This window comes from Alligator mississippiensis, chromosome 13 (genome assembly GCF_030867095.1).
Source record: "Alligator mississippiensis isolate rAllMis1 chromosome 13, rAllMis1, whole genome shotgun sequence".
In the NCBI taxonomy this organism is placed as follows: Eukaryota; Metazoa; Chordata; order Crocodylia; family Alligatoridae; genus Alligator; species Alligator mississippiensis.
The window spans coordinates 56,830,587-56,853,412 of record NC_081836.1 but is presented as its reverse complement, the minus strand read 5'-3'; the positions used below and the strand labels follow the sequence as shown (position 1 = coordinate 56,853,412).

General features: G+C 52.0%; 2 protein-coding genes across 3 annotated transcripts in view; one reads left to right on the top strand and one right to left on the bottom strand.

The window, feature by feature from the left end:
* Positions 1-580: 580 nt before the first annotated feature.
* Positions 581-12,983, bottom strand: RPUSD1 (RNA pseudouridine synthase domain containing 1). The gene is made up of 6 exons (XM_014608454.3): positions 12,923-12,983; positions 9,680-9,871; positions 8,461-8,584; positions 6,289-6,391; positions 6,083-6,184; positions 581-4,939 (listed from the first exon to the last, which is right to left on the bottom strand). The coding sequence occupies exons 2-6, from the start codon at positions 9,859-9,861 to the stop codon at positions 4,539-4,541; spliced, it is 912 nt and encodes a 303-aa protein (XP_014463940.1). The 5' UTR covers positions 9,862-9,871; positions 12,923-12,983; the 3' UTR covers positions 581-4,538.
* A 6-nt stretch (positions 12,984-12,989) lies between these two features.
* CHTF18 (chromosome transmission fidelity factor 18) overlaps positions 12,990-22,826 on the top strand; it is a 35,033-nt gene continuing 25,196 nt past the window's right edge. The window contains exons 1-11 of one of the 2 annotated variants that reach the window (XM_014608448.3): positions 12,990-13,120; positions 14,678-14,959; positions 15,494-15,635; positions 16,499-16,700; positions 17,637-17,726; positions 18,822-18,874; positions 19,419-19,572; positions 20,015-20,227; positions 21,216-21,313; positions 21,406-21,529; positions 22,174-22,319. In XM_014608448.3, coding sequence (XP_014463934.1) covers positions 13,036-13,120; positions 14,678-14,959; positions 15,494-15,635; positions 16,499-16,700; positions 17,637-17,726; positions 18,822-18,874; positions 19,419-19,572; positions 20,015-20,227; positions 21,216-21,313; positions 21,406-21,529; positions 22,174-22,319 — 1,589 coding nt within the window. In that variant the 5' untranslated portion in view covers positions 12,990-13,035. The remainder of the gene's footprint in view (positions 13,121-14,677; positions 14,960-15,493; positions 15,636-16,498; positions 16,701-17,636; positions 17,727-18,821; positions 18,875-19,418; positions 19,573-20,014; positions 20,228-21,215; positions 21,314-21,405; positions 21,530-22,173; positions 22,320-22,826) is intronic. The other variant, XM_014608449.3, reaches the window with a different exon arrangement.

Below are 22,826 nucleotides of genomic sequence, written 5' to 3'. Positions count from 1 at the left end.
GAGGCCCTATTCACTTAGACCATGCAGACAGCCCTCATTACCCAAGTTTCCAGGTTAGTCATTAATGGACGTGTCCTCACAGTCCCCCGTGAGACTGTTCCCACAGTACAAATGGGAAACTGAGGCACTGGCAGGCCAAAGTAGTCTGTAGCAGAGATGGGAATTGGACCTCATTCATAGAGGGTGGGAGGGACCTCAGGGGGGTCACATCCAGTCCAAGCCCTTGCTCCAAGCAGGACCAGCCCCAGCTACATCATCCCAGCCAAGGCTTTGTCTACCTGGGTCTTAAACACCTCCAAGGATGGAGATTTCACCTTTCTGGGTCACCTGTTCCTGTGTTTTACTACCCTCTTCATGAGAAAGTTTTCCCTAAAATCCAACCTCAACTTCCCTAGCTGCAACTTGAGCCCATTGCTTCTCATTCAGGCCGGCGTCTTACGGGTTATGCAGCTTTAGCAAAAAAAGGCAAACTTAACTCCTGGGAAGACCAGCGCAGCAGCTGGATCTTTCATTTAATGATACTGTCTCCAAGCAACACCCAGCTTGGATAAATTTAACAGGCTGCGATCCAAGCGGTGTATATGCTTAATGGTTTATTACGGCACCATCCACAAAAGTGTAAGAACAAGAGATTAGTCTGAGGTTTACAAAAGGTCACAAAACACACGAAATAAAACCAACATGACATTTCAAATCCACGAGGGGAGCAACATAAGGCCCCCACGTTGCCCCGTGGAAGGAACTATGTGCTAAACACGGTGGCTGAGTTACCTTAGAGCAAACCTGGTGCGGCAGCGATAAGGGATGAAAGCAGAAAGTGATGCTGTACAATACAATCTCAGTCCACGACTCGGAAAATATATTTCATCTACAGTTCTTGCAGCATTGGAGGAAAGTGCAATACACAGAGACGAAGCACTCCGGGAGGGTGGGCAGAGCAGGAGTGGCGGGGGGCACGTCTGGTCCACAAGAGACTGGGTGCAATGTTTTTCAGACTCCTACCATTTGGGGCAAGCTTGGTCTGCCAACTGGTGGGCACCAGCGTGATGTGCCAGGCGGCGGGGCGTGCATGCATGTGTATATCACCACAACAAAGTGCAAGTCTACATGTGCTTTGACATGCACCTAAACTTAATGCACGTTAGTCTAACGTGCATTAAGGTGATTTAGACACACGTCTACACATGTATGTGCTAATGCACATTAACGCAGGTGTGCGGATTGACTTGGGACAAAATTATTCCCAAGTCAATGGACACACACTGCGTTAATGCGCATTAGCGCATCTACACATTTGCTAATGCGATTGAGCTATTAACGCATATATTTGATACCTGCTTTACGCCATTTTAAGGCACATTAAGGGTGCATGCATGTAGACACGCACTCTTAATGCACCTTAAATCAGGCTAATGCACATTAAATGTTCACATGTAGACACACCCAAAGACTCCAACTGAGATGGTCCTGGCCAACAGGGAGCCCCACTCCCACCCAATACTGAGCCACTCGGGTTAATGCTGAGTGTCTCTCAGCAGGAAGACGCTTTCTGCCTATCTCGTGGCTCCCCCAGTGCAAAGTCTCCATCCCACGCCTTGCAGAAGTATTACCCAGAGGCCTAGGTGTGGTCTCTTGCCTTTGGAGTGCAATAGTCCTCCTACAGTGCTAAGTGAAGTCACTCACTCCAGACACTGGTGCTCATCATGACTACATTTCCCAGTTGCTCCCTGCCCCGTTCCCAGTTGCTCCTTGTTCCTTCCCCTCTCCCTGAGCATGCATGCAAGAAGGGTGGGGGAGACCAGGGTGTCTGGAGCAGACCTGGTAGAGTTAGAGGCAAGCAACACATTTTTCCACAGTGCTTCTCATCCTTGCCACCCCCCTGCCCCCACCTTCAAGCAGATGGCTATTGGTAGCAGCCAGTAACACTGATAATTAGGGTTGCCCTGAGCCAGTACAAACACGGTCCCATGAACCAGAAGGAACCAAAGTCATGGCTTGTAGGATCCTGTCTCAGCCAACTAGTGCAAGTCAGTCACAGTCACATGCAGAGGTATGTTCCTCACTGCCGGCCCAGTAAAACACCAGCATCCGAACGCAAATGGAGATCTTGGACCCTAATGAGAACCAAGGCAGGATCACTGCCTCCTGCAGTTGCTAATCAGTGCCCCTTCCTGAGCTACATGTGTTCACTGATGGACAGATCCCTGTGTCGGGTACCAGAGGAAATGGCGTAGGACACCAGCTGGCGACCTTCTCAGACCATGGGCAGGAAATGGTGCAGCTCATCAGAAGAAAGTGTGCGCCACGACCCATCTGCTACAGCCTGGAAGGAGACCCTGGAAAGCCCCATTCCCACAAAGCTCCCCACTACCAAAACCCCAGGTCCATGAGCCAGATCCAACAGCCTAACAGTCCAGATCCTGTCCGTGGGCTATAGGTCGCCGATCCCTGGTGTAGGGAAAACTCCTGCAAAAGCAATGATTCCTCTGGTGTTATCAGGCCTTTAGCCCATGCGACACGCACACCAAGTGCTGAACATTAAGCAGCAAACAGGAGACTCCCATCTATGTATCAGGAGCTCCAATGATGAGCTACTATCTCAAGGACCAGTCCATAGCCTACTGCAGACTGGACGCTGCAGGAACACACGTGCACTGTTTCCATCCACCCCCAGCCTGCTCATCTCCCTCTCAAGGGGCATGTGTTGGTCTGAGTGTAACAGAAACCAAGAGACGCACAAACAGCTGTGCCTAGAACAAGCATCCCTGCCTGCTACACACTCCAGCGAGACCATCTTTGAAGATGCACCATGTAAACACGTGACCTCAACTCACGCGGAGGGGCAGACATACAAGCTTGCAGCCAAAGCAAGCCAGGCAGAACCACGGGGGGGTTCCTCATCAGTCATCGGAGGCTAGAGGTGGATTTTCTCAAGCATGGGAGCATGCATCGCATTAGATGCACAACAGCCTGGGGATTAAGGGGCACTAAAGGCATGCGCTGATGCAGCTGCTCAGTCCCTGGTATGCTACAGGGAGCTTTGCTATGAAAATACCTAAGAGAGCCGAGTCACAACAGGGCTGCATGCGCTACCACGGTCTATGGTCCCAAAAACCTACAAACTGCAGTGCTCAACGCCATTAAAACAGTGTCATCCTGTTATTTAAAAAGGCAGCCGGGCAGGATGAAGACTTGAATGGGCCAGACGGCCTTAAAGGAGTGAAACAGCTTCGCAAAGCAAAGAAGTTCCCGCAAAGGCTTCCTTGATTCTTGCTGAATTCCAGCTCCCAGCTGGATCTTCCTTTCTATCCTGGTTTGCATCTGCTCCTTCACATCCCTTTAGGTTGTGTGGCTTCTTCGGGTCCCGCCGCTGCCGTCCAAAGCCGGTGTGATCACAAGAGCTGCCAGGGCACCATCTAGTGATGAAAGACATGCAGCGCCCTGTCGAAGGGGGCTCCGGGCAGCAGGATACGTCGACTGCTTTTAATTCACTTCAGGGTTATGTTCAGCTAAGAATTACCCGGAACGCCGTCAAAAACTAAAAACCAGAGTTAGAAAAGGACAGATAGAAGAGGGGGTAATAAAACAGCTCTTTCAAGAGAGAAAAGCTTTGGGATCTTGGACGTTGTTAACCTGCTAGGGGCAAAACAGGCTAGAAATGTAGAAAGGCTTGAGACCGACGGCATTGCAGAATCACCACAAGGCTGCGTTCCTTGTCAAACTTCTCTAAAAAATTTAAAATCCCTCAGTGTTCATTAACTCAGTTTTCCATAAAACCTTTTAAAAAGACAAGCAGACAAAATGCAGCAAGGAAAACAGCAAGGCCAAGTGCTCCGAGTGCGCCGTTCCCTTGGAGGGGTCCTGCAAGCAGCTCGGTTTTAACACCTCATGACCCTGTAACAAAGCCCTTGGCCGTCACATCCCTTCACCCTTATTCAGGAAACACAGCGAGTGCCACTTCTTCATCCCCTGCGCTGGACGATCATCAGAGTCAATGGGACACAGTGCCCAGGTGATTCCTCAAGAGGGGAAGTGGGAAAGCAAAGCAGGTCCTACCAGACAGTTTTACCCCGCTCCCAATCAGGGATGCTCTTGAGCTAGGCTGCATCTCAGCCTCCTTCCAGGACTGAGGGTCTGGGGGAACCTCCCTCACTTCCTGCACTAGATGGGTCACAGGATCAGGTCTGCTGAGGCCCACCTAACAGCTGATGCTAATGAAGGCTGCTATAGGAAGGGGGTCCTACCGATTTTCTGACACACGAGGGTGAAACCACGTGGCTTTGGCACCGACTACGGAAGGTACAGGCAGAGGCAGGGGTTGGGCCGATGCATTGGAAAGAAATCTTTGTGGGTGCTCAAATGCATCAGAGTTCAGTCCCGGACTTGAATCTGCGGAAGATTCAGGCTACGAAAACACGGCCTAGGAAAGTGCAAATGTGGCGGCAGCGCTGGGGCCTGGGGGGACAGCGGGGGTGGGCAGGGCCTGCAGAGATTAAAAATGGAGGTGTGGGTTTGCAAGGCATCAGCAAGGGCAGCTCTCATTCCAGCGCCCACTCCGCCAGCCACTGCTCGCACTTGGCTTGCTGCTCCTCTGTCTCTGGGCTCTGGGCTGGGCTCAGCCTCTCCTCTCCTCCATCCCTCAGCACAGCTTCCTGGCTCCCCTCCTCATCCCCTGCCTGGCTGGCCTTGTCCTTCAGTTCCTGGATCACCTCGTCCAGCTGGTGCACGATGCGGTGAGGGACCCAATGGCTGTCCATGGCGGTGACGAAGGGGTCGGGCGCGCAGACCTCAATGAGCTCCTGCTCGGTGGGGATGCGCAGGTAGTAGGCGTGTAGCATCATTCTGTACGGGTTGCTGTCCTTCTTGAAGCTGTAGGTGAAGTCTCCCACGATGGCGTGTCCGATGGCGCTGCAGTGAACCCGGAGCTGGTGCGTCCGCCCTAAGGGGAAAAGGGGAATGAGGGTATAAAGCAGGCTGGTTGCAAAAACTAATATTTGAGGGCTCCTTATGCAGGGCCTTCTAGGACCTTTGGAAGCCCTAGTTTGTCACCAGTTTGGCTTTCATCATTTCCTAGCTCCCAGTGAGCTCATGCTCCTGGTGCAGACCCGAAGTGCAGCTAAGGGCCCGAGCCACAAAAGGAAAGTCTGATCCCATGATCCATCTAGTGTAGGTCTCTCTACTTCCCTCCAGCTTGCCCCACAAAGACTTTCCTTTTGAGTTGGAGCCATGAGACCCACCTGGCCTGGCTGTCAGCGGCAGTCAGCAGAACGGCTCTATATAAGAAACACATTAAAGACCCTGGCATAAGTGCTTCCCTCTTATCTATGCCCCTCGTTATAGAAAGAGAGGGACTGTATGTCATTGCTGTAAATGTGTAACTGAAACCAGAGGCAACTCTGGGTGACCTTGTACAATGCCAGGCTTGCAAGGCCAGATCCCATCGTTCTGTTGATTTAAACAGGAAAGCACCAAGAGTTTGACCACAGTGACACAGAGTAATTGAAACCCATTACCCTAAGGAATGGCACTCACTGTCAAGAGTCGAAACCTAACTGATAACCTGATAACGGATAACCTGATAACAGATAAACTGATAACCCTGGCCTAGTTAAATGGCTATTCAACAGTGAATGGGGAAGCTCCATATAATTTCTTCACCTAGCTGGAGGGGGAGGGGAGCCTTCATGATCAACCCTTTTCATTAAAATACATCAAATCTAATTGTTGATATATGCAAGTCATTAATGGCTGTCTGTCTATGACTGCAACCTGGGGAGGATTGGGGGAAATGAAAGACATGGGAAACTGAACACCCACTAAGAACTCAACAGATCCTGGGGTCCAGCCCGTCCCCAGAGGGGAATACATTTTTGCAATCCCATTGCATGATCTGGATACTAGTCCCGTTAACTTTCCAAAGAAGTGATTATCTTAAGAGCCAGGTGTGCTCTCACTCAATTCCTGGGCTCCATCCAACACAACAAGCTCCCTTTGTCCTACGCCGTGGATAGAGGGCTTCCCTTCACATAAGATTTCACAACCTAGGTCCAGGCTAAGGTTGCTCCAGGCCTCTGGCTCCTACCTGTCAGGGGCTGCAGCAGCACTTTGGTTACTGGGTCACCGCTGTATGTCCCATGCTCGAGAACAACGAGCTCGGACTGGCAAGGCTTTGGGTTTTCACAGCCTGGAATGAGAGACAGGACAGAAATTCAGTTATTTTGATGATAGCTTCCAGTCTGGCAGGACAGGGTAAGGAAAGGACCCAGGAGATGGCTGACTGCAGCTCACCCGTCGTCCCTTCGATGCACATCATGTGGGTCAGGCCTTCTGTCGTGTTCTTCCCTATGGCGTAACGGATCGTCACCCTGCTTTCACTCACATGGCCCCTGACCTGCGGTGCAGAGAAGACAGCATCAGATCAGGGGACACGCTAACCTCCAAGAGTCGGCCATAAACCCTCCAGGTCACTCAAAACAAAACAAAACCCAGCCGCACGTCGTAATTTAATACATGTAAATGTTCTACCCCATAGCAGGAAGATGAGTTTAAAAGTCACGCTGCGATACAGTGAGTTAATGGACCACCAAGGATGTGTGTAATTCTCCACCGGGCACTGAAAAATGGGGTGGCTATTAAAACAGGTCGCTGGGTATGACTTTATGCCTGCAATGAACAACACTCCCAATTTCCCCCCTGCTATTCCTTCGTCCTGGCCATCCCCTCTCCTCCACAAAGATGGGGGCTTACTACAGAAATCGCACTCTCATTTAAGACAGCATGGCCTGAGCACCAAAGGACTTACAATTGCAAGCCCCGATCCCACATTGGCAAGGGTCTCTATGCAGAGCCTCTCTGACAATAGCTAATGTCTGTTTTAGGATCTGTGTCTCGGCACCTGTTGCCAACTTCGAAGGAAGCCCAATTACACCATTAATATGACACATCTTGTCTATGTGGCTCACACAAGGAAAGCCCAGCCTCCAAGCAGCACTGCTTGCCAACAGGGACATCGGGAACTAGCTCCAGCATCTCGAGCACTGCATCTAGGACCAAGGAAACTAGCATTGCCGCTCCTTGAATCAGCTGCACGGCAACAGCTTTTTGGCTATGAGACAAATTGGTTCTGTCTGAGAGATGACACCAAGCCACACTAACTTCACGTGTGCTCGTTTCCTCCTGCAGGATGGAGCGTGTTGTGGGAATAAACATCATTTGTCTGCAAGCGGAGCTGCTTGCAGCTGTGAATTAATATCTTGAAGCTGTGAATTAATTGGCTGTGAATTGAATATGGCCCCCTGGCTCATGTGCACAAGCCCCCACTGAAAACAAGGGGATCGCATTAGCTAGCAGGAAGGATTTCTGTGCTCAGCTGGGAAAAGCCACGGCATGGAAACCTTCCTTAGAGAGTAGCCCTAGAGCAGATCTCGTTTGCAACTCACTTCTCCCACATGTTTAAACCCACACGTGGAAGCATGGGAAGTGACATGCATTTGTCCCAACCATGAAGAAGAGGGCATCCTGCTATATTCAGCAGCAAAGGCCAAACACAAGAGACTTGGGGTATATTTATCCTGCCTGAGAAACAGCCCCAATTGCATTTATCAGTCAGAGATTAAAAACTCCAACTCATGGAGCAGATGATAGTCTCCTGGGCACAGGCAGCCTTGGGACAGATGAATGCAGACAGGTCACAGGGAGCCATCCTGATCTGGAGCCTTATAGCTGAGTGTGCAGGGCCTGTCTTTTTGACGGCTCCTTCCTTCACGTGCAACAGATCTGGCTGAGTTTATGGCTCTGAGCCCACTCAGATGTGTGACTAGAGAGCCAAGGTGACGGCTGAGATACGTTCTCCTCTGTGCTCAGGATGGTGGTGAGAGACTGGGAGATGGATGAGGTCTCTAGGCTTTTCTGTGAGCAGAGCAAATCATGGCAGAGTTACAAAGAAAAAGCACAACCATTTTCACTCTCCAGCGCACCTGAGCTGGTGCACAGCGAGCCATTGCCTCGGGGCCAAGTGTTCAACTTGCCCATGCTCTGACCTGCAAGAACCAGCACTAACCACTGCATTAGCTTCTCCCTCCCAGTACCCTTAGTCCAGAAATGCTCTCAGCAGAGAGCTTCCCAAGCTCCTAGGAGGAAGGCTCAGAGAAATCTGGCCCCCACAAAGTCTCAGGAAGTAGAAGGAGCCAAGTGTGAAAATCCTGTCTGCTGCGTCAAAGTTAGCTGGACCTTCTGGTTGACTTCAAGCCCTTCACCCTCCAGGCTGCAGCTGAAGAGCTGTGAACCAGACGCACACTCCTCATCCCACATGGCACCCCTCACAGGCAATAGGGTGGAGAACTAACAATAGGACTAAGTCCTCTGGACCATAACATCACCCTTGAAAGGACAGGATCCAGTTAAAGCCCAGGGAGGATGCTACGGCTATGGGTGAGCATACAAAGAAGAGGGTATGCTTACCAGGGCGAGGTATGCCTTGGTCACCATCCGCTCCTTAAAGCACTTGTAGGCGCTCCCAGCCGCCGCCTTGTTGAGGGCTACACAGAGCGCACCGCTGGTGGAGAAGTCCAGCTGGTGGCAAAACCTGGGAGAGACCAGAAAGCAGGAGGAGGTCACAGCCCTTCTCCATGAACCCCATTAAAAACCACAGCACTCTCTCTGGTCTGTGCAAAAGGAGCCCAGCGTAATGTACTCTGGAGGTGCGGCCCGCAGACTTCTTTGTGATCCCCGTGCTACAAAGCGTCCCCGCCAGCAGAGACCCAGCACTGGGCTGGGTTTCATGCCAAGCCTGGGCAAGCCCCGACACTTGCGGGAGAGGTCTGTAGAGCCCTGACGATGCAAAGCCTCACGTACATGTTCACTAGTATTGTGTTGGTCCCTTCTTAAGGGGACAGTGTTCATTCAGATTTTTTTTTAAACCTAAACAGGTTCAAGCAATCCCAGTTGCCGGTACAGCCCTCTTGAAATGGGCTGGCTCATCATTTTAAGTGTTTCTCACTCTCAGTTAGGTTTTCCTGATGCTTCTGTACCTGCGGCAAGCTGTTCCAGGCACACAGATAGTTCACACTTTCTACGAGTCCTGCAGACCCCAGGTCCCTGCCCCCTGCGGCTGACTGAAACCCACGGAGCATTGTCTGGCTATGATGAAGCCAGCAGTTTGCCCTGGGTTTCAGGAGCAATTTTAGCTTTTTACTGCCTTTTGGTTTTGTGTTATAATGAGAAGATTTGGGGGCAACAGGATCAGATGCAAGCAAGGCTGGAAGGGACCTCAATAGTTCATCCGATCCTTCTTCCTGACCAAGGCAGGACCCCCAATACATAGACCGTCCCTATCAGGTCTCGGTCTAGCTTGCTCTTGAAAGCCAACAGAGATTTCAGAACCTCTCCTAGGTAATCCATCCCAGTGCTTAATTTCCCTTACAGCTAGACAGCCTTTCTGATGTCTACCCTAAATCTCCCTTGTTGCAATTTAAACACAAAGAACGGCCACTTTGTGCTGAGGCTGAACTTCTCCAGTGACTCATTTGCAAGATGCTTGCCCTGCATCAGGAATGCCCCATCTCCAGCTGGCTCTGTCCTCAGTCTTACTAGCTGCAGGCTCCAAGAGGCACCATGACTGCAGAGAGAGTCGGGATCCACGTATGTAGGATAAGGGCTCTGCTGCCCTTGGGTCACTCACCTAAAGCCATAGTAGGTGTCCGGGTCGGCGAGCTCGGGGAAGCGGTACTTCAGCTGGCTCTGCAGGGTCAGCTTCTCGTACCACATCTTGCTGTCGATGCGGATGTCCCAGTGCTTGTTAACCACGATGAAGTCGGAGCTCTGGTACAGGATGGACAAGTTATCGATGCTGCCCGGCTCCATGGCCAAAGCCCTTAACAAGGAAAGAAACACAACTGTAGGAGCATCTTCACTGCAGGTGAGAAAAGCCTTGAAACAGCACAGCAGCAACAGGGAGTCTAAAGGCAGAAGCTCTGTGTTGTCAGCTCGTTGCAATTCATTACCACTCATGCAATCCACGATATCTTATCTGCAGTCGTGACTTGTGAAGGCACAGGATTTGGTGAGAATCCCGGCTTTTATTTAACAATCAAAAAGTGCAGGTTTTTTTTCTTTCATGCTCACAAGGAAGGATTGAGAATATAACTGTGACCCTAACATTTCAGACCTAGAAAGCTGCTCTCTGAATCCAGGGCTGCATGGCCAGGGAATGCTTTTCCATCTTTTCTGTGATGGAAAGGGAGTTTCTACTAGGAAAGGGGGTCTGACTAGCTGGCTAGAGTCTGTACCCAGATTGCTCTAGTTTGGTGTCTCTCGTTTCACCTCTCGAGGCTACTCAGCTTTGCAGGGGGCAGTGTCATTTTGTATTTCTCTTTCCCCTGTAATGTGCAAAGCAAATCCTCCAGCAAGCCTGAGATTTCAAAGAAGGTCCAAGGACATATTTCACTCCTAAGGCAGAGACCCAACATGGCCAGGCTGCCTTCCCCCCATGTGCACTGCATCTCTCTCCATCAGTCTGAACAGGCAGGGCATGTAAAAGCAGGACAAGGGAGGCTCTTCTAACACCACTGTAACAGCCGCTTGCACAGTGCTCACTGCCACAATACAAAAATAGAGAAAAACACATACACCCACTTAATGGGGCTAGGTGGATCTATGTGTTTTTCTCTATTTTTTGTATCATGGCAGTGGCATCTCTCTGGCTCCCGTTGCACTTGTTCAGCTGTTCCCCTCCCTGCCTTTGCTACACTCACTAGTCCTGGCTTCTTGACTGCAAGCTCCATAGGGCAGGGACTGTCTTTGCTGTATTGGTACAGCAGCTTGCACAGTGCTCCCTGCCACTGCCACGATACAAAAAAACACACAGACCCACCTCGCTCCATTAAGTGGGTGTATGTGTTTTCTCTATTTTTGTAGTGTGGCAGTGAGTACTGTGCAAGCGGCTGAAGAAACAGATTGATGGAGAGATGCTGTGCACATGGGGAGAGGGCAGCCTGGCCACGTTGGGTCTCTGCCATGGGTATGAACTGTGTCCTTGGACCCTCTTTGAAAGCTCAGGCTTGCTTGGAGGATTTGCTTTGCACATTACAGGGGAAAGAGAAATACAAAATGACTCTGTCCCCTGCAAAGTCGAGTAGCTACATGAGGGATTTACAGTGGTGTTGTGATATAACAGCTTCCCCATTCCCAGCTGCATGCAAAGAGCCGGGAAGCCACGCATTACTGCTTCTGCACCGTGCTTGGGAATCGAAGCAGTTACCATGGGTCCTGGTCCAGGACTAGGAGTCCCGGGCTCTACTTCAATGCAAACGATTTGCTATTACAAAGGTTCTCTCCCATGAGCTGCGGGAACTACAAGAGCCACCTTGCACCCAGCAGTTACTGAGCTTTCCAACCAGCATTCATCATGATGGCAAGGATGCTGCCAGCTGGGGCTCAGCCCCAAATCTAGACGTCATATAAATGAGATTTGACAAGCCCAGGAGGAATGGCACAAGGCCACTGAACAAAATGAAGAAAGTGAGAGTGTTTCATATTGTTACCTAGACTGTCAAGAGAGTGCAACGCGCTCTGAGATGGACATGACAGTGATCCAGTGGAAGGACATTTAAATAAAGGCAGACTAGAAAGAGCAAGAAGTAACATGGACTTTTTTTTTAATTCTTTCTGGATTTATAAACTGGGACTTGATACTGGGCAGAGGAACCCTCTGGTTAATCAGTGCTAGAAACATTTGGGATTTTAAATGTCAGCTTCGCTCTGCTGTCAGAACCCAGACACGGTCTCCCATCCACCGCAACATCCAGCTTTAGAGGACAGCTCCTATTCAGTCTAAATGACTGCAGACGGAAAAGACCCGGCCAGCTAACCCACCTCTCACCTCTGTGGGCCATGCAGGACCTGCCCAGAGGCCAGCGCACATGCACATCTGGAATTGTGAAAAGGGGGATGCACATAGCGAGGGGCTACAAAACAACATGTATTTTTCTCCAGTTTAATTTTTTTTAAAAGGTAGGAGCTTTACTAATACTGGGGCCCTAGGCCTGGATGATTCAGTTTAAGACGGAAGCAAAAACAAGAACTTCATGGAGTTAAAAACAAGCAGCAAGGCTGGCGAAATAAGAGCGGGGGACCAGGAGCGGAGAACAGACGGCAGAAGAGCAGGGCAAAGGCTGGCTGGACTGGTGGGACATCAAGACCACCCCAAAGAAGAGAGGGTGGCGGAGAGTTCAGCAGGAGCGGGGTGAGTTAGGACGAGCTGGAAGCGCCGAGCCGCTGGGTTTAAACTCTGGATGGAGGGGGCGGGCCGACACATTCATTAATGCGCAGTCGTTAATGCTGCACGAAGCACTAACGAAACGACGGGGACCGCACAGCAGCGCCTGCACGTGGTGTTAGCGACGTCTAATAGCACCGCAGCTATTAGCCTAATTCGCACAGCTCGCGCCGTGACGCTGCGCGGCGTGATTAGCCTACGGCGCATTACGGTGCGTCTCCAGGGAACCCGAAATCCGTGGGAGCTGCCCAAGCCCGCCCGGGCAATTCGTGGTCACACCTCCGCAGGCACGCTCCAGCACGGCCCCCGCCCCGCTTCAGCCCAGGGGGGTTTGTTGCTTAAGGAAACTTTTCGTGTCCCAAACCGAATCAAGCCCGAATCCATCCGTCATTTGAGAAGCATGTGTGGCCCTGCTATGGGCAAGCATCCTCCACCTCCACCTCCACCCGGGGCTTCAGATGTTCCCACTTCGTTTGGTGAGCATCCTAGGGCAGGCCCAAGCCCGGGGGCTTGGGGTTGGGATGCCCCCAGCCGTCCGGCCGAGGGTGGAAGTGCCCCAGGTCGGTGTCAAGCCGTGCACAGCGCCGTGTCAAGAGCGGATGCCGAGCGGGACCCGGGGGCGGGGGGGAGGCGCGGAGCGGCACCGACCTGCAGCGCGGCTACATTGTATCCAGCCCGGCGCGGCGCAGCCAATCAGCGCCCGCCCCCGCGCCGGATGGAACGTTGGCCGGAAGCGCGGGAGCCTTCCGAGCGGGCGCGGGATGGAGGCCGAGGAGCTGCGCGGCCTGGAGGACGGCTTCGAGCACCGCTTCGCCGCCGAGCTGGAGGTGCTGGCCGACCTGGAAGGTGCGCGGCGGCGGGAGCTGGGGGTCAACTCCGGCGGGCCCTGGCCGGGCTCTCTCGGGCCGGGGCAGGCGGAGGAGCTCGAGTCCGAGCCTGTCCCTGCAGCAGGACCGTGGTGACAGCGCCAGCTGGGCAGGCTGCCTGGCAGGAGGGTTCCAGGCGAGCTGGGTGGATGTGGCAGTGGCCACTGGGGTGCCTGCATGCATGTATGTGGGCATAAGTGGATGTGTGTGTGCATGTGCGCGTGCTCTATGTGTGCGCTCATGTCTGCATATGGATACATACATGTGTATGTGCATGCCTGTATGTGCAGGTGCGTGTGTGCATGCCTGTGCAGGTGCGTGTGTGCATGCATGTGTGTGCATGCGTGCCTGCCTGTGCGTACCTGCCTGTGTGTGCATCCCTGTGTGTGCACACGTGCATGTGTGTACGTGCAGACATACGTGTATGATGATCATGCATGTGTGTGTGCATGCATGTATATGTCCTTGTATGTGCACATCGACATGTGCATACAGCGGAGGGCATGAAAAATGGTTCGGGAGCTTGGGGACAGGACTGGTGAGGAGAGGCTGAGGGAACTGGGTTTATTTAGTCTGGGGAAGAGAAGACCGAGGGGGATTGAATAGCAGCCTTCACCTCCCTGCCGGGGGGCTGCAAAGAGGATGGAGCTGGGCTGGTCTCAGTGGGGGCAGATGGCAGGACAAGGAGCAATGGGCTCACATTGCAGCAAGGGAAGTTTAGGGTAGATATCAGGAAAAACTTTCTCACAAGGACGGTGGTGAAGCACGGGAACAGGTTACCCAGAATGGTGGCATCTCCATCCTTGAAGGTGTTTAAGACCCAGGTAGACAAAGCCCTGGTTGGGATGATGTAGCTGGGGCTGGTTCTGCTTGGAGCAGGGCGTAGGACTAGATGTCACCTCCTGAGGTCCCTTCAACCTGAATTTTCTGTGATTCTGAAGTGTATGTACATGCATACATGTGTGTGTGCGCATGTAAGAAAAGGGGACTTTCAGGTCTCTGTCAGTATATCAGAAAGGGAATGGGTGGGTCGAGAGATCAGTCCCAGTCGCATCGATTGCAAAGTGGTGCTGATGAAGATACTGAGGCTCAGTAATGTATTGGCAGTAGTGCTGGGTTTTGTCTGTTCTTTACCTCTCCTGGCGGCTTCCAACCTTGGTCACAATCTTCTCTGAGCTGGTCTACGCACTAAAGAAAATGCACTGCGTATTAATTTTTTCCCCATGTGTTTCCCACCAGAACTCAGGATGTGTGTGTTTGGAGCAAGTGGTTGTGTTGGATTCTGCTTGCAGGTGCATCGGTTTACACCAAACGCGTGGGTGGGACCAAGTCAGACGTGAAGAAAGGGCAGAATCAGTTCAAGTTGAGCTGAACTAAACCCCTGTTAGCACCAGGTTTAATGCTATGGGTGCTGGCTGGCCGGAGTAGGTCTGGCGCAGCCACACCTGCCCTAACATCACGCTATTTCAGGGCTGTTCCTCCAGGCACAATGACTACATAATCCCATCATGCCTTTTCTAACAAAAATCTTTTCCAGATGTCACATCTTGGATGCCAGCCCCCAAAATCTCCCAGTTCCGGAATAGAAAGCAGACATTTGAAGAAGCCATCTCAGCTGGGGACGTGGTTAAGGACTCCGCTGCTCCAGACTGCAAGACGCACGAGGACAAGGACTCTCGAAATGGGGCTGGCCCGGCAGGGAGAACGGGAGATGCGAAGGCTCAGAAGCGGGATCTGGATTGTAGCCGTCACGTTTTGGAGGAGGAGGCGGAGGAGTTTTCAGAGAGCTTGCTCCCTCAGGAGCCTGCACCTGGGCTCAGTATGTTTGTCAACCGATGTTATTCGTTAGCTCTATATATATATGCCAGCAAGCATCTGCCTTCATTTGGACTCTACCTTTCATTGTGGCGTTAGCTTGGCTAACTTGGCAGATTGATATCACTATGGAAAGAGTGGATATTTTCCCTTCAGCTCCTTTCCAGACAGAGCCCCTTGTCCTGCCTAAGACCGCTGGAGTTCGGGTGTCTGCCAGGGTGGGCACGGAGCAGGTCGGGAAAGCAGTCTTCACTACAAGTCTCACTCAGTAAATCAGGGCACACGGCTTGTGTGTGATCCAGCAGGGAACTGGGACTTCTGGCTCCCATTCCTGGCAGACCCACCTCTGTCTATCGTGCATCCATTCTGGAGCTGTTAAAAGAGGAAGAAGGTGCTTCCTTCCTCCTGTGTTGGTTTTGAAGCTTTGTTCCCTAATAAAACCCATTGAGATCCCCAGGGAGGAGCTGTGGGAAGGTGTGACCTCCTGCCTGTACCATGCTTGGATCTATGCTTCCTTCCCCTCCTTTGTTTCTCGCAGCGCCCAAGCCGAAACGTCGGCGGCTCGAAGCTGTGAAGAAGCTGAACTTCAGCATGGAGCGTGAATTGGCTTCTGATTTCCCCCAGGATGACATCGCCCCACCTCCTTCCCCTGGGGCCTGCTCCAAGCCACCGAGTGCCAGGTTCCTTTCCATTTTATTGCTACTCAGGAGGCCCTCGACATGCAGTCATTTTAAATCTGGGAGCTAAACTGAGTTTGGTAAATGGCCTGCATTCACAAAGCCAGCAGGACAGGCAGCTTCGGCTCAGGGACTGGAGTAGCAGGAGGTGTCTCTTCTAGCTGAGCTTATATGGTCCACTCATTGCAGCAGTATCAAGAGCCTTATTTGGAGACCCTTATGGTAACAGGCTCTGAGGGCCACAATAATGGGAAGTGCTTCAAGCTGAGGTGGAGGGACACCAGCATTGCTATATGGGAAGGGGAGCTGCAGTACCAGGACCAATGAGTGGATATGGGGCTGAAATAGTGGTGTGCTGTTGCCAGAGCTGTGCAGAGCAGGCTGGGAGTAGGACGGCCCGGAGGGCTGTGCGCCAGGCTGTGGCGTGCGCAGGATGTGAGCGCAGCCTCCTTTTCCAGGAGTCTACGGGGGCTTGGGCCGTGCCTATGTGGGGGCTCTCGGGGAAAGTTAAAGCAATGGACCAAGAGTCAAAGCATGTTGAAGCCCCATGCACGGGCTCTCATTAAGGAACGAGGCTGTTTCATGCACCTTAGCTTAATCCTCCTTGGGTCCAAAGGAAAATCCTCCCCAGATTAAATTACAGCCTTAGTCCTGCATGACCTGGGGGCAGATTAACATGCTTCAATTTATGGGTATTGAAACTTCAGATGCCTGTATAGGCCTGCCCTTAGGAAGGCCCTGGCCACCTGACTGTGGCTTCTGGCTTTTCAGCTGGTCATGTAAAGTCAGTTTTGGCAGAGGGATGACGTCCTTCCCAGACAGTTGGTTTCATGGGCTCTCTCTTGCTTCTCTGGCACCTGCTACAGGAGCCCAGACTTCCTGAGTCCGGATAGCCTGGAGCTGAGTGACATGGCTCCACTGCGACTGACACCACCGCCCCCCGAGAAGAACCTCGGTCGGGTCCTCAGGCGCCCCCCCATCCTGGAGGACTATGTCAATGTGACGTCGACGGATGGCACCAGAGTCTTCATGGTTCTGAGAGAAGATTGCACCCGGACCGGCGTAGAGGTAAGACCAGATCACCGCAGACTGTGTGGTTAGGAGCTGCACTGAATCGCATGGTTTTGCCATCATAGGTCATTTGAAGTCGTGACATCCACTAGGTGACCAGCAAAACTTCTGGAGTCAGATGCAGCCGGGGTGATAGATGAGGCTTCTCGGTTTAGCTTGTGTTGCTGTAGGAGGTGTAGCTCCGCTAGCAGAAAACCTCCTTGTGTTATCATAAGCAGCTCGTGAGCTCTGCCAACACAGCCAGGCCCTGTAGTGTAGATGAACCTAGGGTTTGCCTTGTCCTGTGAGCTCTGATTCAGTGATGGAAGCTGGGTAACTCCTAGATTCTCTAGCCTAGGATCATAGAAATTCAGGCTGGAAGGGAGCTCAGGAGGGGTCACATCTAGTCCAACCCTTGCTCAAAGCAGGACCAGCCCCAACTACATCATCCCAGCCAAGGCTTTGTCTAGCTGGACCTTAAAAAACTCCAAGGATGGAGACTGCACCACCTCTCTGGGGAGCCTGTTCCAGTGCTTCACCACCCTCCTAGTGAGAAAGTTTTCCTTAATATCCAATCTAAATATCCCTTGCTGCAGCTTGAGCCCATTGCTCCTTGTTCTGTCATCTGCCACCACTGAGAATAGTCCAGCTCCATCTTCTTTTGAACCTCCCTTCAAGCTGCTATTCAGTCCCCCTTTAGTCTTCTCTAGACTAAATAAGCCCGGTTCCCTCAGCCTCTCTTTGTAAGTCATATGCCGCAGCCCCCAAACCATTTTCCTTGCCCTCCGCTGGGCTCTCTCCAATGTGTCCACATCCTTTCTGCAGTGGGGGGCCCAAAACTGAACGCAGTAGTCCAGATGTGTACTGTGGAGTCCTTCAAGAGTTATGTGTATGTTTATGCTTTGCATCTCTGTGCTAAAAAGGGTTCGTCTGGTCTCTTCTCATCTTTTGCAGCTCCCAGGCTCTCTGGGCTGGAATACACGCAGACCGCTTCACTTACTGGGAGTACCTTTTTCCTACCTCAAGGAGCAAGTGTATGAAGAGGTATTGTACCCAAATCCCATTCCCATCTCCACTTGCAATTCATAGAATCGTAGAAAATGACGGTTGGAAGGGACCTCAGGAGGTCACAACTAATCCAACCCCCTGCTTAAAGCAGGACCAGCCCCAGCTACATCATCGCAGCAGAGGCTTTGTCTAGCCAGGTCTTAAAAACCCGCAAGGATGGAGACGGCACAACCTCCCGTCTGTCTCCTCAGAACCAGGTTGCTTCCATAGCGGGCAGAAGCTGCAGCTTCCTGCCAATCATGGTCAACACCAAACTTTACCTGTTGTTCTGCAAAATAAATAGCCTTTGATTAAAGAGCCCATGACCTGCTGCAGAGACTTGGTTGTACTAATATAAGGAATAATGAAGCTTCCATGGGTTTTCTCAGCATAGCAGATCCAACCTGAGAAGAAATAGGAAGCATACTGATTCACTGCCACGACTTTTAAATCATGCTATCATTTAATAATAACCATTTTCAGTCTCTTCCGCATACAGAATATGTGTAGGCTCTTAATAAAGAGCTTGGGACAAAACTAGTTTCTCAAAGTAACTTGCTCACTTGAAGTTTTAGATCAGGTCTTTTAATTAATCTAATTATTCAAGAACTTGAATGCTGGTCTTGTGAACCCAGCATCCATTCCTGCCTGTGGCAGGGGGTCAGGCTAGATGATCTGTTCAGGTCCCTCCTGACCCTAGCTACTATGAAACTATGAGGTTGGGAATGGGTCTGGAAGAGGCCTGCGGTGTGGTGCTATGTACACATGCAGAGTCCCATGGAGACCCCTCAGATATATTTGCCCTGGATATACTGGATTCCAAACCTAGATAAAGACTCTTTGAAAACTAGGCCCTGGATGTCTTGTCTGGGAACAGCCAGGACTGGTACGGTCTGTGAGATGAAATATTTCAGTAGACGGAGTCTTATTATTTTTTAAATCGAGGAAAAGGAAGTCTCCACAATGTGATCTCGTGCACCTTTTCCCTCTGCCCCTCAGAGACAAGCAGCATCAGCTGTCAAATCCCTAAGTCACTTGCTATGTAGCAGAGCAGCCAGTTCTGACCCAGCTGTCACCCCATTTGTGTTTCAGCATCACCAGCGGGTGCTGGAGGCTTCGCAGCAGCTGACGAAACTACTAGCCAGGTGGGTGGCTCTGGTGCTTCTCCTCTTGTGCTTGCAGTCAAGGATCGTGTCAAGGTGGGATTCCTGGCATTGGGGGTGGAAGGAGGGTCTTGCAGGGTTGGAGCACTGAGCTGGGAACACCTCTTCTGATGTGCATGTGCCGCTGCTTGTGCGCCAGGGCCCTGACCTTAGCTGAGGTCTCTCTGGGTGACCCTAACACAACAGGCATGCAAAGATACACAAAGTGCATCACAGCTCTCCAGATGCTGCAGCTGTTTCATGTCGAGTAAACATCTGGATCTTCTCAGAACAGGAGGGGTAGCTCTGCCATGCTGCGACCTGGAGCAGTCGGTGCACAGTGGGGAGAGGGGCAACTCGCTGCCCCTAAATGTATCCTCATTGAGTCCCTCTCCTCTCATGCTTGTGCTGCTTTTAATCTTCCTTTTCTGTGTGATCTACCCAGGATGGGACTTTTAATTATAGATGACAATGGAGTGCCTGGTTTGTCTTCTGCTCCCTGGGCTGGGCTAGCTTGGACTTCTATCTTTGCTTTTGATTATTGCAGTCATCTCGACGACAGCGCTGGCATGCCTGAAAATGAGAACTCAGAGCCTAGCGAGGAAGCAGACATGGCCAACGAGGAGGAGGAATCCACCCAGCACTGCCTTTGGGTCGATAGATTCACTCCCCGGCATTACACGGAGCTGCTCAGCGATGACGTAAGCTGCTTAGAGTGATGAGATCGGGGCCTTTGTCATTAATAACCATTCTCTAATCCTCTGGGAGCCCTGGTGCCATGTTCTTACCCGACCTACGACTGCTCCTTAGAAACTGCAACAAGCCTCCCATAGTGCTAGATCCAACCAGGTGATACAGGCTAGAAAGATAAAGGTGTGTGTGTGCGCATGCTCTACAAACCTCTGCAAACCACTGTCTTATCTGTTCAAATATTTGTGTTGCACATACACACGTCCACACCAGCCCAGATTGAGGTCCCTAAACAGGTGTGCGTTAAGCCACAGAGAAGGATGCTTCTAGCTCTGCTGAGCTGGTGCTGGCTGGAGTCTCCCTTGCAGACCTCTCTGCTTCTTTCTCAGTTTTTCGGCTCAGTTGGAGCTACTGCCGCTCAATGTCCCATTCTCCTTCCCCTCCAACATCCAGTACACGAATCGGTGCCTTCTGAAGTGGCTCAAATTGTGGGACGCGGTGGTTTTCGGGAGGGAGAAGCCGGAGAAGAAGGCGAAGCCGAGCGAGAAAGGCCGGCCCCCTCTCAAGCAGCTGAAAGAACAGCAGAACAAATGGAAGAGCAAGACCCAGGTCACGGAGGAGATTCTGGAGGCTGAGCTGGACCCTCACAAGCGCCCCAAGTATAAGGTGAGGTGTCTTGGCCTGATTCTCCCCCCAGCCAAGCTTCCAGCACAATCCCCAGACATTTAAGTTGTGTTTTGAGTGCTTGAGGGGGCTTCTTGGGTTTTGCTTGCTTCTGCTTTATTTGCATTTTGATTTTGTGAACTTAAACCGTGGAATAATGGCAGGGGGTAGGAGGGAAGGATCTTATTCCAGGTACGGAGAGGTTAAAGGGACTAGCTGGGACTGAGGAAGTGCTCGCTTACATGGGCAGCGCTGTCTCCTGACACCTTGTCCACTAGCGGGTGATGTCAAGTCACACTCGTGTCGGCTCTCCATCCAGCATGGAGCAGTGGGCCGGCCACACGTTGGTGGACGGTAAAATTACACACCTGTCTTATTGTACAGGCTCTGTTCTCTCCATGTAATGACTTGGAAATGGAAAGCGAGTCTAGGCTCTGCACGGCAGAGCAGCACCTTAACAATTGCAGCCTCTGCAAGCTTGGGCTCTGCCAAAGACCGCTTTAAATAAGCGTGCATCCCTGGGTTCATTCACCCATGCACTCTGCTGACTTAAACCGATACCCCTCTTGTTTTATGTATAATAAACGGAGCTGATGGCAATGCCTGCCTTGAAGTACAGTCAAGCCCTTTCCAACATAACAGTTGCTTGTAAACGTAGCAATCCCTGCTGCCACCCATTGTTTAAGACTGTTGCCCAGCCATTTAGGACAGGAAGTAAAGAATCCCATGCCCAGCTGAAATGTCAGAGGAAGCGAGCCATTGTGACCCCAGCTGGGATTTGAGCCAGGGGCCAGGCTTGCTGCTGCAGAAAGCACCAGAGGGACTTAGTGTCAAGAAGTGCCAGGAGCCCTGGGAAGAGGAGGCAGCTGTTGGAGGAGAAGTAGTATGGGGCTCCAGAGCTGTTCCCCTTTCCAAGGGAGACCTGTCTGGAGAGCGAGCCGACGGCTGCACGCTTGCTGAGCATCGCTCTCTTGCCCACCGTTTGCTGCAGGTAGCATTGTTGTGTGGCCCGCCAGGCTTGGGGAAAACCACGCTGGCCCACGTTATCGCCAAGCATGCTGGCTACAATGTGGTGGAGATGAATGCCAGGTGAGTATTTGGCTCCGTCCCCAGGGTGGGGACCCAAACCCGGGCTCCGCTTGCCTGGGCTGTCGGCCACTCCGAGCCCCTTTGTGTTTCAGTGATGACCGCAGCCCGGATGTCTTCAAAACCCGTATTGAAGCTGCCACGCAGATGAAGTCCGTGCTGGGTGCCAACGAGAAGCCCAATTGCCTGATTATTGATGAAATAGATGGCGCGCCCATTGTAAGCCTGGCTCACCTACCGAGGGTCTGAGATTAGGTCTCACAGACAGCAAAATGCCCTCCTGCCCCTGTTGCCCATTGCTTGAGCTGTTGAAGTGCTTCATGGTCTGCAGCAAGGGTGGTAGTTCACCATCGTTCTCTTTGCATCTCCTGCTTGGCCGCTACTGTGAGAGCGGACGAGACAGCCCACGGTCAATGCAAAGCTGGTGGGGCAGCACTGTGAGCATGTGCTGCGGTATGCGCAATGCCCGGTGGGCAGGGAATGGAGAGAGACCTTGGCACGTCAGGACAAGAGGGAGGCTCAGCCAGAGATCGGGTGAACCCTTTTGCTGCGCTGTTTGATACTGGGCTCCCTTCTAAGACCAGGGTGCAGCACATGGTCCGTGTACCCCCGGGCCTGGGGAACAGACCCGTCTGGGATCGTGGCACTCGGATATGGGAGAGGCTTTTGCAGTGGGGAGTCGAGGGCAGCAGGTAGCAGAGCCTGTAGCTCAGCGACCCACTTGTGTGCTTGACCCTGGACAACAGGGGTGTCCAGAGAAGGCAATGGAAGTGTCTGGGGCTCCTCACAACATTGCCTGAGCAGGAAATAATTTACTAACCTATTGCTGTGTTTGTGAATAGCAAGCGTTTACTTTTTTCAAGGCCTCAATTAACTTGCTGCTGAGCATCATCAACCGTAAGGATGCGGAGCCAGAGCCGACAGCCAGCATCAGTGGGGCAGGTGGCAAGAGGAGGAGGCGAGAAGGCGGCCTCCTTTTACGGCCCATCATCTGTATTTGCAACGACCAGTTAGTATCTCCCTATGCGCAGAGGGTGGGGGTGAGAGCCAGGAGCTTTGGTTTTGCTTGTATTTCTTCTTCTTGGCACCTTGGTTTTGGGGCTGCTGCGCTGTGAGCATGAAAGCGGTGCAGGGCGTGCTGTGTCAAAGCAGTGCACCTTCCCTCTCTCCAGTCCTACAGCTCTTTTCTTCCTCTGCCTGCTCCATTAATCTCTAATGCTGACTTAAAGAGATCCTGGCAGGCTCTGGTTCTCTACTCAAGCCCATAAAAAGTTTTGCTTTATGCATAGCCACCGGCACGACTCCCTAGAGAAGGCTCCTTGTGAAAACACCCTTTATTTACTCTTCCTTAGTTACCGAGTCAGCCATGTGCCTTGTGTGTGCAAGCAAGCCCCTCGACACATGTGCTGCAGTGCACACCTCAGTCCATCTCGGTTGGGTGGCAGAGGGGATGATGTCTCACTGTATCCCCAAGGGTATGGGTCCAAACCTTGCTCTGCATTCATGCCAGAGACCA

What these genes read in the sequence shown, in the direction of transcription:
- RPUSD1 (XM_014608454.3), bottom strand. Translation starts at nt 9,861, where the DNA reads ATGGAGCCGGGCAGCATCGATAACTTGTCCATCCTGTACCAGAGCTCC. An exon ending in GACACCTACTATGGCTTTAG is followed by an intron (nt 8,585 to 9,679) that starts GTGAGTGACCCA and finishes GGTCTCTCCCAG; the next exon opens with GTTTTGCCACCAGCTGGACT. An exon ending in GTGCATCGAAGGGACGACGG is followed by an intron (nt 6,185 to 6,288) that starts GTGAGCTGCAGT and finishes CTCTCATTCCAG; the next exon opens with GCTGTGAAAACCCAAAGCCT.